Raw genomic sequence first — 13,788 nt, forward strand, 5'->3', positions numbered from 1 at the left:
ACATCACACGATGGAAGCAAATCAAAAGGCAGACAGGCAGCTGGACGGCGGCAGCCACAGTTTTAATATATAATAGATAGATATGATATAGATATCAGGTCTCTACTCAAACTCCGAAGCTCCACAGAAATCAGTCCAAATTTTTCCAGCCTGAACCTCGAGATTGGATGTTATCTGAAACTTAAAATGAAAATACTCAGCAATTATCTGAGGAGAGAGTAAAACAGTCACCAGTTCAGGCTAATGACCTACGGTGGACTGACCTGAAACGCAGGCATTGTTTCATGACAAGGCCTGAACTGCCGTCTGTTTTTAATTCAGTTTAATTCTGTTTTTAACCAAACATTGTCTGTTTTTAATTCAGCTTTTCAGCATCTGCAATTTTTGCTTGGAATTTTATGCTTGTGAATATATTCCTGCAGAAAGGTACAGGTTTCGAGGAAAAAGTGACTGACATATTCCTGTGGAAAGCATGAAGACTGAACATAAACACACATGGCCTGCCATAGACTATTGTTTTACCAAATGGCAGTTTTCTTTGGGCTTGGAATCTTGTTACCAACTCATAACAGGGTCAAAGGTTGCAACTTTTCTTTGTGACACAAAAGATAATTCTTGAATTGTACAATTACTTTGTTCATCTCTCTATTCCATGCAACATAAACCAGTCAATTGCCTTAAAAAGTCTTTCTCCAGCATGTTACCATCCAACTTGATGACTGGGACACTGCAACCCATGACTGGGACACTTCCACTGGTGAAAACATCCTCTCTCCTTCTCCAGAAGAGAAGGAAAATAGTTCCATAACTCCGAACAGCTAGATTTTTCAAACGTCAAATCAGTGAAATGTTTTTTATAAGAATAATCTTGGTCAGATACAGTCTACATTCCTTTTCAAATAATGCCAGAGGACCATTACTATTCATCCCAACTGGTAGATCATGCCACAAGCTCCATATCATAACTGTAACTGCAAATCAGCATTGAGTCTGAAGAAGGGTTTCGGCCCGAAACGTCGCCTAGTTCCTTCGCTCCATAGATGCTGCTGCACCCGCTGAGTTTCCCCAGCAATTTTGTGTACCTTGAATTCTCTGCCTGAAGAAAGGTCCCACCCCAAAACATCAGCTATGCTTTTCTTCCACAGATGTAGCCTGACCCGCTGAGTTCCACCAGCATTTAGTGTTTTGTGTGACATTAATAGACATGGCTGCAACTTTCATTTTTAACTTGTTTGGTTATCTACCAATTGTTTCCAACTGCTGCTTTTAAAGTATTTATTCCTTATTTTTTGTCTGTATCTAAATACAGACATTTCTTCTGTTCGGGTTTTTCCTCATTCAAACACAACAAAGTTATTTTCTATTTTTCCAGTTGTGATAAATGTCCTCAACCCAACTTGAAATGGCAACTGTATCTCTTCCCAGAAAATGCTGCATGACCTAGTTAGTTAATTTCTGGTTCCCAATAAAATTACAATCTTTGCGAATGAAGGAATGTTCTCTCGAACTGTTTTCAAATGGCTTATAAAAGAATGCAGCTAGACAAGGCTTCAATAAAATAAGTGTCAACTAAATTAAACGCTCAACAAAATACATCATACCATTTCCTCTTGCCACGCTGTCTTCACTTGCCTTTGACCCCGAAACATCTGGAAAACCAAGCCATAGTTCATCAGGACCAATTGCTATGCTCATGAATTGTCTGTATATTTTAATATGCCTATTAATTTAAATCAACTTACCGTCTCGAACTGGTGAGAATACATCTCCAAAGCTGTTTCCACCCAAACAATCAAGGTTCTTAAAGCTACCACTGCTATCCGTGACTTTTGTATTTTCCGTATCTTTGGATGGAATGACATCTAAACTGGTACTATGTGATAAACCTGCAAACACAGTAATGACAAACATGCTATTAATGTAAAGAAAACATTACTATTCCACCTGTTTGGTTTATAATTAGAGGACGGCTATCCAGAGAACAATGCAGTCATAATCCCAAACAAAGGATTCATTGGAGTAGAAATTAATTCACAGTTACATGAACAGAACAGTAATATAGCAGTCGTGGTATGTTGATCTTTATTTTGAAATCATTGTAATTGTTTCAGCTGGAATAAGCTGCAGAAATGGAGTACAATGTACAATTGCTGCTGTAAATTGCCACTCAAGTACACGATTAACTTCTAATCCTCAGTGCAAAAATATTCAGCCAAATGACGAGATTAATTCTAACTTCATTTGTCTTCTCACATCATCATTCAGTTTTTTACGGTACACAGAAGATAGGGTTGAAATCAAATTGGTTTTATCATGAATTTTAAACATTGCAATGTTTAAGAAACATTTAGACAGGTGCATGGACAGGACAGGTTTAGAGGGATATTAGACCAAGTGCAGACCCGTTGTAAAGACCCACTTTACATTAAACGCGCGTTTGCTGGGGAGGGGGGGGGGTGGGGGGGAGGAGAGGGAGAGAGGTGAGGAGAGGGAGATGGAGAGGGGTGAGGAGAGGGAGATGGAGAGGGGTGAGGAGAGGGAGATGGAGAGAGGGATGGTGAGGGGGAGAGAGGTGTGGGGGAGGGGAGGGAGGGATGGGGGAGGGGGGTGAGGGATGTAGTAGGGGAGGGAGGCTTAAGAGTGTGGAGGGAGGGGGAGAGGGGTGGGGGGAAGAGAGGGGAAATAGTGGGGAGGGAGAGTGGAAGGGGAGGGGTAGGGACAGTCCATCTGTTCCCCATTCCCTTTCACCCCCAATCCTCTTTTTCTATTCCCACACACGTGATGATACAGGCTGCAGGGGGTGGGGGGGGGAGGGGCTGGGGCTGGTGCAAAGGCATATGTAAATGTCCCCATTCCGATTGGACATCTGTGAGCATTGGGCATTGTGACATCACACGATGGAACGAATCAAAAGGCAGAAAGGCAGCCGGACGGACGGCAGCCACAGACTTTTAATATAGACCAAGTAGACCAAGTGCAGATCCGTTGGGTGTTTCCCCAACGCGCGTTTGTGGGGGGGGGGGGGGGGGGGGGGGGGTGGGGCGTGGGGGGGGGGAGAAAGAGTGGGATGGGGGGGGGGGGGGAGAAAGAGTGGGATGGGAGGGGGAGAGGGGTAGGGGGAGAGAGGGGAAATAATGGTGAGGGAGAGGGGAGGGTAAGAGTGTGGAAGGGGGGAAGAGGGGTAGGAGGAGTGGTGGAAGAGGCAGAGATGGGTAGAGGGGAGAGGTGGGGGGAGTGAGGGGTGGGGGTTGGGGTTGGAGGGGAGGAGGGAGAGGGGAGAGAGGGGGGAAAGGGAGGAGTAGAGAGGAGGAGGGGGGTGGGAGGGAAGGAGGGAGAGGGGGTGAGGAGAGAGGGAGATGGAGAGGGGGAGAGAGGGGGGAAGGGGAGGATGAGAGTGGGATGAGGGAGGGGGAGAGAGGGGTGGGGGAAGGGGAGAGGGTGGAGGGAGGGGAAGGAGGAGTGAGAAGGGGAGAGAGGGGGAAGAGTGTGGAGGGAGGGGGAAAGTGGGAGGGGGTGAGAGAAGGTGGGGGTAGGGGGGAAAGAGGGTGGGGGAGAGGGAGGGGAGGATGGAGGGGAGGGAGGAGGGAAAGGGGGAAGAGTGTGGAGGGGGGGGAGAAGGGTAGGGGAGAGGGGGAAGAGTGTGGAGGGAGGGGGAGAGCGGAGAGATGGGGTAGAGTGGGGAGGGAGAGGGAAGGGAGGGGGAGAGAGAGGGGTGGGGAGGGAGATGGGTGGGGGTGGGGGGAGATAAGTGGAATAATGGGGAGGGAGGGGGTAGTGGTGGAAGTGGGAGAGAGGGGTGTGGGAGGGAGAGGGGTGGGGTAAGGGGGAGAGAAGGGGAAGAGTGGGTAGGGAGGGGGAGAGGGGTAGGGGGGTGGTGGAAGAGGGACGGGTAGAGGGCGGGGGGAGGGAGGGGGATGGGGGGAGGGAGGGGGGTGGGGGAGGGAGGGAGGGGGGGGGCGAGGAGAGAGGGATGGGGTGGGGGAATGAGGGGGAGAGAGGGGTGGGGGCATGGTGGGGGAGGGGGAGAGAGGGGTGGGGGAAGGGGAGAGAGGGAGGGTGAGGGAGGAGGGGGAGTAGGGACGGGAAGGAGGAGGGAGATGGGGAAGAGTGTGGAGGAAGGGGGAGAGTGATAGGGGGCGGGGAAGAGTGGGATGGGAGGTGGAGAGGGGTGGGGGAAGAGAGGGGAAAGAGTGGGGAGGGAGAGTGGGGGGGGGGGAGAGAAGTGGAAGAGTGGGGAGGGAGGGAGGGGGAGAGGGGTAGCAGGAGTGCTGGAAGAGTGACAGGGGGAGTGGTGGAAGAGGGGGAGAGTGAAGGGAGGGGGAGCGAGAGGGGTGGGGGAGGGAGAGGGGTGGGGTAAGGGGGAGGGAAGTGGAAGAGTGGGGAGGGAGGGGTAGGGGGAGTGGTGGAAGAGGGACAGGGGTAGGGGGTAGGGGGCAAGGGGAGAGAGGGAAGGGGGTGGGGTAGAGAGGGAAGGGGGGTGGGGAGAGAGAGGTGGAGAGGGAGAGGGAGGTGGAGAGGGGGAGGAGAGAGGTGGGGGGGAGGAGAGAGGGTAGGGAGTGAGAGGTGTGGGGGAGGGGGGGAAGGAGGCAAGGAGGCAGATGGGGTAAGGGGTAATGTGTGGAAGGAGCGGGAAGAATGCGGAGATGGAAGGGGGTGGGGGAGGGGAGGTGGGGGGAAGGGTAGGGGAGGGAGTGAGGATAGGGAGATGGAGAGGGGGTGGAGAGAGGGATGGGGGGCGGGAGGACAGAGGGATGGGGGAGGGAGGGGAAGAGGGACATGGGGTAGGGGAGGGAGGGAGAAGAGTGTGAAGGGAGGGGGAGGGGTAGGGGGGAGAGAGGGGAAATAGTGGGGAGGGAGAGTGGGAGAGGGAGGTGGGGAGAGAAGTGGAAGAGTGGGTAGGGAGGGGGAGAGAGGTAGGGGGAGTGGTGGAAGAGGGACAGAGGGGTAGGGGAAGGGGTGGGGGAGAGAGTGGAGGGAGGGGGAGAGAGAGGAGGGAGAGGGAGAGGGGTGGGGTAAGGGGAGAGAAGTGGAAGAATGGGGAGGAGGGGTAGGGGGAGTGGTGGAAGAGGGACAGAGGGGTAGGGAGAAGGGGGTGGGGGGAGAGAGGGAAACGGGTAGGGTAGAGAGGGAAGGGGGGTGGGGGTCAGAGGGATGGGAGAGGGGTGAGGAGAGGGAGGGAGAGGGGGAGGAGAGAGGGGTGGGGGAGGCAAGGAGAGAGGGGAGGGGGAGAGGTGTGGGGGAGGGGGAGGGAGGCAAGGAGGGAGATGGGGGAGGGGTAGAGGAGGAAGAGTGTGGATGGAGGGGGAAGAGTGGGGAGGGGGAAAGGGGTGGGGGAGAGGGAAGGGGGTGGGGGAGGAAAGGGGGGAGAGGGAAAGGGGGTGGGGGAGAGAGGGATGGGGGTTGGAGGAGGGGGAGGAGAGGGAGATGGAGAGGGGGAGGAGAGAGGGATGGGGGAGGGGGAGAGAGGTGTGGGGGAGGGGAGGGAGGGATGGGAGGAGGGAGATGGGGTAGGGGAGGGAGGGGTAAGAGTGTGGAGGGAGGGGGAGAGGGGTTGGGGATAGAGGGAAAGGGGTGGGAGAGGAAAGGGGGGTTGGCGACGGGGGGTGGGGGAGAGAGGGATGGGGGTTGGGGAGGGAAGGGGGGAGAGGGAAGGGGGGTGGGGGAGAGAGGGATGGGGGGGGGAGGAGGAGGGGGAGGAGAGGGAGAGGGGTGAGGAGCGGGAGATGGAGGGGTGAGGAGAGGGAGATGGAGAGAGGGATGGGGAGGGGGAGAGAGGGATGGGGAGGGGGAGAGAGGGATGGGGAGGGGGAGAGAGGTGAGGGGCGGGGGGGGGGAGGGATGGGGTAGGGGAGGAGGGAGGGAGGTGGAGAGGGGTGGGCGGAGAGAGGGGAAAGAGTGGGGAGGGAGAGTGGAGGGGGAAGAGAAGTGGGAGTGTAGGGAGGGAGGGGTAGCGGGAGTGGTGGAAGAGGGACAAAGGGGTAGGGGGCGGGGGGAGAGGGAAGGGGGTGGGGTAGAGAGTGAAGGGGGGTGGGGGAGAGAGGGATGGGTGGGAGAGGGAGAGGGGCGAGGAGAGGCAATCATAGAAACATAAGATTCTTTAAGATCCCCCCTCAATCTTCTAAAATCTAGCGAGTACAAACCGAGTCTATCCAGTCTTTCTTCATATGAAAGTCCTGACATCCCAGAAATCAGTCTGGTGAACCTTCTCTGTACTCCCTCTATGGCAACAATGTCTTTGAGCATTGGGCATTGTGACATCACACAATGGATCGTTCACCAGGGGCTGGGCTGATTCTATGGGTGAGAAGCCAGTATTTTTTGAAATACTGGGGGGGGGGGGGGGGCGGCGGCATCACACTCACATTAACCACCCCCCAAACACACAGGTGGGGGGAGGGGGGTGAGAAGAGGGGAGGGAGGGGAGAGGAGGAGGAGGAAACGGGACAGATTTGGGAGAGAAAGGAGAGCGGGGTAGGGGGTGAGAGAGGGGGATGGGGAGAGAGATGTGGGGGAGGGGGGATGGGGAGGGAGGGGAAGAGGGAGAGGGGTGGGAGGAGAGAGGGGAAAGAGTGGGGAGGGAGAGTGGAGGGGGTGGGGGGAGAGAAGTGGAAGAGTGGGGAGGGAGGAGGAGAGGGGTAGGGGGAGTGATGGAAGACGGACAGACGGATAGGGGGAAGGGGCGGGGGGAGAGAGGGAAGGGGGTGGGGGAAAGAGGGATGGTAGAGGGAGAGGGGTGAGGAGAGGAGGGAGGGGGGAGGAGAGAAGGGGGAGAGAAGTGGAAGTGGGGAGGGAGGGAGGGAAGGGTAGAGGGGTAGCGGGAGTGGTGGAAGAGGGACGGGGAGTGGTGGAAGAGGAACAGAGGGGTAAGAGGAAGGGGTGGGGGAGAGAGGGAAAAGGAGGGGAAGAGAGTGTGGTGGGGAGGGAGAGGGGTGGCGTAAGGGGAGAGAAGTGGAAGAGTGGGAAGGGAGGTATAGGGGGAGTGGTGGAAGAGGGACAGAGGGGTAGGGGAAGGGGGCGGGGGGAGAGAGGGAAGGGGGGTGGGGGAGAGAGGGATGGGTGGGAGAGGGAGAGGGGTGAGGAGAGGGAAACATAGAAACATAGAAATTAAGTGCAGGAGTAGGCCATTCGGCCCTTTGAGCCTGCACCACCATTCAATATGATCGTGGCTGATCATCCAACTCAGTATCCTGTACCTGCCTTCTCTCCATATCCCCTGATCCCTTTAGCCACATCTAACTCCCTCTTAAGTTCCGATTGGGCATATGTGAACATTGGGCATTGTGACATCACACAATGGAACGTTCACCAGGGGCTGGGGCTCCTGCAAAGGCATATGTAAATGAATCCATTCCGATTGGACATCTGTGAGCATTGGGCATTGTGACATCACACGATGGAACGTTCACCAGGGGCTGGGGCTGGTGCTGCTTCTATGGGTGAGAAGCCAGTTTATTTTTGAAATATTGGGGGGGGGGGGGGGGGGGGGGGGGGAAGGATTTGATTAAAAACGTGTACTTAAACACGACGAAATGTAATGAGGGGCAGATACTTAGAAAGGAAAGTGAAATCTCTACCGAAATTGAAAAGATGTCGGCGATTCTGCATCTGGTTTCGGAGCTGCAGTGAATCAAAGGAAGAAATGCAGCCGCTGCCGTCCATGTAAATGGATCCATTCCGACTGGACATCTGCGAGCATTGGGCATTGTGATTGGACATCTGCGAGCATTGGGCATTGTGACATCACACGATGGAAACTAATCAAAAGGAAGAAAGGCAGCCGGACGGACGGCAGGCACACAGTTTTATAAGATAGATAGATAGATAGATAGATAGATAGATAGATAGATAGATAGATAGATAGATAGATAGATAGATAGATAGATAGATAGATAGATAGATAGATAGATAGATAGATAGATAGATAGATAGATAGATAGATAGATAGATTAGACCAAGTCCAGACCCGTTGGGTCTGTTTCCCCAACGCGCGTTTGGGGGGGGGGGGGTGGGGGGGTGAGGCGTCATACTAACCACCTGGGTCTATTGGGTCTGTTCCTCCAAAGCACAGTTGCGGGGTGGGAATCTGGCTGGGGCTGGTGCAAAGGCATATGTAAATGACTCCATTCCGATTGGACATCTGTTAGCATTGTGCATTGTGACATCACACGATGGAACGTTCACCAGGGGCTGGGGCTGGTGCAAAGGCATATGTAAATGTGTCCATCCCGATTGGACATATGTGAGCATTGGGCATTGTGACATCACACGATGGAAACGAATCAAAAAGCAGACAGGTAGCCAGACAGACGCCGGACGTCGGACGGACGCCGGCAGCCACAGACTTTTATATAATAATATATAGATAGATAGATGGGCCAAACACAGGCAAGTGGGACTAGTGTAGATCGGACACGTTGGCCGTTCTGTGCAGGTTGGGCCGAAGGGCCCGTTTCCACTCTGTAAGACTCAATGACTCTATAAGTTTTCAAACCCTAGCAAAATTTTTACTTTTTATTTAGATTATATTTTACTGCCACTGTCAATTCAGTATTTATTTACTTTGTTAGAAACATAGACATAGAAAATAGGTGCAGGAGTAGGCCATTCGGCCTTCAAGCCTGCACTGCCATTCAATATGATCATGGCTTATCATCCAAACTCAGTATCCTGTACCTGCCTTCTCTCCATACCCCCTGATCCCTTTAGCTACAAGGGCCACATCTAACTCCCTCTTAAATATAGCCAATGAACTGGCCTCAACTACCTTCTGTGGCAGAGAATTCCACAGATTCACCACTCTGTGTAAAAAATGATTTTCTCATATCGGTCCTAAAAGATTTCCCCCTTATCCTTAAACTGTGACCCCTTGTTCTGGACTTCCCCAACATCGGGAATAAACTTCCTGCATCTAGCCTGTCCAACCCCTTAAGAATTTTGTAAGTTTCTATAAGATCCCCCCTCAATCTTCTACATTCTGTTGTCCCGACATTAAAAGTCAACATAGAAATGGAATTACATCTATTTCAAAGTAGGATGAAGTGACCAATACTGCTGCCTGAAATAATTCCATGAGTTTACTTTCATGGAGGTTTTGGATGCTGGCTCCAATTTGGTTGATGCATTGAATTCAGTTTTACAAGAGCAGGATTTGTACTTCTGGCCTCATGTTTACCGGTCCAATGTGAGAGTTGTGTGGTGGTAACATACTTCTGCCAAGGATAGTTAAAACTTTGTACTGAAAGCTCCAATCACTTTTCTAACCAACCTACCAACGTCATAGAGACATAGAGCCTTACAGCATGGAAACAGGCCCTTCAGCTCAACTTGCCCACACCGGTTAACATGTCTCACCTACGCGAGTCCCACTTGCCTGCGTTTGACCCTGTCCTATCCACGTACATGTCAAAATGTTTCTTAAACGTAGTATTAAACAAAGTATTCACAAGATTTGGCAAGATGATCCCTGGATGCTTGTCGGACATGAAGAGTTAACTGTGCTGTGTAGAGGTAGAGTTAACACAAATACCACAATGGATACAGATGGCAGATTCATCCTCTTTCCATGAAATAAACCATTTTGACAGCTTTTATGGTCACTTAATTATGCTCTTAATTGCACATTTGTATAACTTGCAGATAGGTTATCTGTCCTACCTTTCCCTTCTAGATTAGCTTCAGCTCCTTTGACTTCTGGAATGAAAGGAGTTACTTTAACAGTTGGAGCAGTTGTCATTAGTGTAGCAAAATCCAGGATCTCTTTTGGTGCACTGTTCGACTTAGCTGAAGGCCTCTTCATGGCTCCAGTTGACAACACGGTCGAAGTCCTGTTTACAATGCTCTTGCTCCCATTTGACTGGAAGAAAAAAAAAAGTTAATTTAAAATTATGAAATATTGACTAGGTCGGCATGACGCAGTGGTAATGTTGCTGCCTATCAGCGCCAGAGACCCAGGTTTGATCCTGACTACGAGCACTATCTGTACAGAGTTTGTACGTTCTCCCCATGACCATGTAGGTCTTCTCTGTATCCCTAAACTAAATTGTCCACATAATCCAACAAGAACAAAAATCACAGTAGTCAGTGCCAATAGTCTCAGGTTAAACACCATTTATCAAAGTTTTCCTGAACTATTCACTCAAGATCCACAACATCATTACACACATTTGTTACCCCATCTTATTTGCTCTTAAAAGCAATCCTTGGCTTTCATAAGATCAGAAGTGATAGGAGTAGAATTTGGTCATTTGGCCTATCAAGTCTACTCCGCCATTCAATCATGGCTGATCTATCTCTCCCTCCTAACCCCATTCTCCTGCCTTCTCCCCATAACCTCTGATACCTGTACTAATCAAGAATCTATCTCTACCTTAAAAATATCCACTGATTTGGCCTCCACAGCCTTCTGTGGCAAAGAATTCCACAGTTTCACCACTCTCTGAATAAAGAAATTCCTCCTCATCTCCTTCCTAAAAGAACATCCTTTAGCTCAAGTTTAGCTCCTTAAGCATCAGCTCCATCTTCAACCAGGCCACATTCAGCATTTCTCCTCCATGATATACCTATTTGCCTCGTCTGCAATGACTGTGACCTTCTTAGGTTTTCTGCTGCTGAAACCTGTATCTATAATGGGGCGGCACAATGGCAAAGCAGTAGAGTTGCTGCTTTACAGCAGTAGAGGCCCGGGTTCGATCCTGATTACAGGTGCTGTCTGTATGGAGTTTGTAAGTTCTTCCTGTGACTTGTGTGGGTTTCTTCCAAGTCCTCCGGTTTCCTCCCACATCCCAAAGATGTGCAGGTTTGTAGGTTAGTTGGCTTCTGTAAATTGTCCCCAGTGCGTAGTGTAGAACCAGTGTGAATGGGTGATTGTTGGTCAGTGCGGACTCGGTGGGCTGAAGGGCCTATTTTCACAATATATCTCTAAACTAAAAAACTAGTTATTTTTCATTTTTGTGAAAGATTACAAAACACTGCACTAACTGAACCCTGGATTTTCACCGCTGCATGTTCAATTTACTGGGCCAGAATATCAGAAGTTCTTTCTCTGATTTTTTTCAACCCATTCTCTCATCGTTTTCACATACATTGCAAAAACCTATCTTTACTCATTATTGGTATTCCATTTCATATTTTCATATAGCTTGATGCTTGGTCATATGTGAACCTGGACAATGACTGCCAAATGATCAAATTCTACATTTTGAAACCAAATATAGCGCCCCCTCCCTCAGGTCACTCTGCTCCCTTTCACTAGCTGACAGGCAGGAGAGGGCAATCCACCGCATTATTGCTAACAGCCAGGTCCAATTAGGTGACATTGGACAGGCATGATATTCACCTCCAGAACAAAAGCAGGAAGTATTGGCCAGGGGTCCTAGAGCCCGCTAGGCCCCCAGCGGGTGTACACGGGCAGTTCAGGGGGCTCCTTCATTTTCAATAAATTGATAGTGATTCCCAAGCTTTCTGCTGGTAGTTTACATTACAGAAGCTTAGAATTTTTTTAACACATAACCAGTAAAATAACCCCCAAAAGAGAAATATTTCATGAAATAATTGACTTCATACAGCTAAAAAATCTTTACAAACATTTTTACCTGAATTTCTAAATGAGCTATTTGTAGAGATGCCAAAAGAACACAAAAGTAAAACCTACAGATCACCTTGGAAAGATAGCATCTCATGGCATAATTATGCACAATACTGCAAGGCACAGTTAATTGTCAATACACTGATGTCACATCGACAACGTTAAGGTAGAAAACTAAAAACCTCTGACAATAACAATGAAAACAAAAATCCTCAATATAAAATCACCAGAAAGGGGAGGGGTAACCACTGCCCAGGAGGTGGGGCCCCGCATCTCTCTAACCTCCACTCTCATCGCCGGTACCATTCCCTTTCCAGTCGCAGCTCCATATGGGAAACACAAAACACTGTTGTGTTCATTTATTTATTTTCCCCACAAGAGCGGATGGGGAGGGGATCAACGCCCCGCAGCCATCATCCCCGTCTCAGCTGTCCAGGTATCCCAGTCACCCAGAGCCCGCGCTCCTGTTCGTGGCCCCCGCGTCTCACCCGCTCACGCTCCGGTTCCCACCGTCACAGCTCGCATGGCGCTGCCGGGCTGATCTCAGCAACAGCCAAAGATCATTGTTCTGTTTCCCCCCTCCCCGCCCCGCTATTGGCTGACCTTGCTGACTTCCATCATGTATTACAAGCTTGCCTGCCTCCAGACCGGTACCTCCCCTCACCCTTTTATTTTATGATCTTGCCAACTAAACTGTGTCAAAATCGGGTACAAAAAAATGAAAAATCTGCTTCATTATTAGGAAAAAAAGAAAAGAAAAAAAAATCGGAATAATATCGTGCCTGATTGAAATGGCCCACTTAACCTCATCAGCCTCCTTATAAAACTCACGCATTCTAGCCTTAGGGAAGAAGGGATTGGTGACAAAAGCAAGACAGAAAGTGGAAGGAGGAGAGAGAGAAAGGAATGGAGAGAAAGTGGGGTGCCTCCTTGCTACCTGTGTTCCCCTGTCCAGGTTCAAGGAAGACCTAGCCACTGGGGCAAGCCTGAGACCACCGGTGTTACAATGTGTTTGACCCCGAGCTGCCGGGAGGAAGCCCTAGACAGCCAGTACTGAGTGTTTGGGGAAGGGCGGAGATGCCAGTGCTTCTTCCTGTCCATCGACTACGAGGGACTGCACCCACACACAGAGGCAAAGACTGAGTGGCTAGGATAACCCAGAGACCACCAGTGCCGCCTCTTCAAGCCCAAAGCTGAGCCGCCTTGATATGCCTGAGACCGCCAGTGCCTGCTCTCGAGGCAAAAGTGAACTGCTGGGAGAAGATTGAGATTGCCATGCCTCCTCCTTTGAGACTAGCACTGAGCTGCCGGGACACGCCCGAGATTGCCAACGCACTGTACATGCACCCTGACGATGAGAGACAGCGTTCCATGTGATCCTGGACTCTCTTGTCACTGTTAATAAAACATGTCACATGAGTTCACCCTACAGTGTGGTCACTGCTGAACCTGGCATCGCCCCCGACGCCATGTGATAGCGGGTGTTTAAGCGCCTTCAATATAAAATGGCAAAACTGCATTCCACCTCAATTCACTTGGATTTAAACGTGTATCAGTATTACACAAGTACAACCCAAGTACAAGTAGAAACAGTCTACCTACCCTGATTTGTGTTGGACCATTCTGAAACTTTAAGCAGCGAACAGATTTCTTGTGGGCACTGACAACTTTTAATGGTGAAGAGGTCACTCGCAAATCATACACATAAATCTTTCCTCTGATGGATCCTACAGCCAACGTTGCTCCATCTGTCATAAAGCTGACTGCAGTCAAAGGGGCCTCAACAGAAATAGTTCGTAATATCCTGTGCAAAATGAAATTCAGAAAAGAAAATCAGCGTGATAAATCTTGGCTTAAACTCCTTTCTCAGTTCTGTTGACCGAGTTGATTCAATCATGTGCCATTCCATGTTTTTTTCTATAAAATCCTTGGATTATTCTATAACTTTTCTATGTAGTAAACCCTCGTTAAGATGGACCATGCGAGAATGGGGGGAGGGATAGTATCGGTTATTGCTAATTACCAGCTATACCGAGTAAGGGATTATCATTGTCAGTGGTGGAATCAAAGCGTTGCAGATGATGGTGAATGCAAAAAAGGACATGGTGTGCTGGAGTAACTCAGTGCATCTCCGGAGAACATGGATAAGTCACATTGGGACCCTTCTTCAGACTCATTACTCCAGCACTGTGCCGCTGGTCTGC

At 50.3% G+C, this 13,788-nt stretch overlaps 1 protein-coding gene across 2 annotated transcripts in view; it reads right to left on the bottom strand.

Annotated features, from left to right (window-relative positions):
- Window positions 1-13,788, bottom strand: part of nedd1 (NEDD1 gamma-tubulin ring complex targeting factor) — a 96,148-nt gene that overhangs the window by 17,198 nt on the left and 65,162 nt on the right. Inside the window, exons 7-10 of one of the 2 annotated variants that reach the window (XM_033039380.1) lie at window positions 13,187-13,388; window positions 9,655-9,853; window positions 1,743-1,886; window positions 1,602-1,649 (exon numbers count right to left, since the gene is read on the bottom strand). In XM_033039380.1, coding sequence (XP_032895271.1) covers window positions 1,602-1,649; window positions 1,743-1,886; window positions 9,655-9,853; window positions 13,187-13,388 — 593 coding nt within the window. Of the gene's footprint in view, window positions 1-1,597; window positions 1,650-1,742; window positions 1,887-9,654; window positions 9,854-13,186; window positions 13,389-13,788 lie in introns of both variants that reach the window. The other variant, XM_033039378.1, reaches the window with a different exon arrangement.

Source organism: Amblyraja radiata, chromosome 21, assembly GCF_010909765.2.
Source record: "Amblyraja radiata isolate CabotCenter1 chromosome 21, sAmbRad1.1.pri, whole genome shotgun sequence".
Lineage (NCBI taxonomy): Eukaryota > Metazoa > Chordata > Chondrichthyes > Rajiformes > Rajidae > Amblyraja > Amblyraja radiata.